The following is a 242-nucleotide window of genomic DNA, read 5'->3' as shown; positions in this document are numbered from 1 at the left end:
GCTCCGCACCGCCGGTCCGCGCCCAGTGGAACTCTGCCTTCTGCTTGCGCACTTCGCGGTCGTCGCCGCACCGCTCCTCTCTCGCCTTCCTCAGCGTCGCGGTCACTCACCACCACCACCACCATGAACGGGCAGCTCAACGGCTTCCACGATGCGTTCATCGAGGAGGGCACCTTCCTCTTCACCTCAGAGTCCGTGGGCGAAGGACACTCCGGTGAGGCGACAGGGCCTGGCGCGGAGGG

General features: G+C 67.4%; 1 protein-coding gene across 1 annotated transcript in view; it reads left to right on the top strand.

Moving 5' to 3' along the window:
* Window positions 1-6: 6 nt before the first annotated feature.
* MAT2A (methionine adenosyltransferase 2A) overlaps window positions 7-242 on the top strand; it is a 6,389-nt gene continuing 6,153 nt past the window's right edge. The window contains exon 1 of the mRNA XM_006763997.1: window positions 7-214. Within this exon, the coding sequence (XP_006764060.1) occupies window positions 124-214 (91 nt within the window). The 5' untranslated portion in view covers window positions 7-123. The remainder of the gene's footprint in view (window positions 215-242) is intronic.

Source organism: Myotis davidii, unplaced genomic scaffold, assembly GCF_000327345.1.
Source record: "Myotis davidii unplaced genomic scaffold, ASM32734v1 scaffold339, whole genome shotgun sequence".
NCBI classification, from domain to species: Eukaryota; Metazoa; Chordata; class Mammalia; order Chiroptera; family Vespertilionidae; genus Myotis; species Myotis davidii.
Note: the sequence above shows the minus strand (reverse complement) of the source record. Positions and strands in the feature narration are given on the sequence as shown.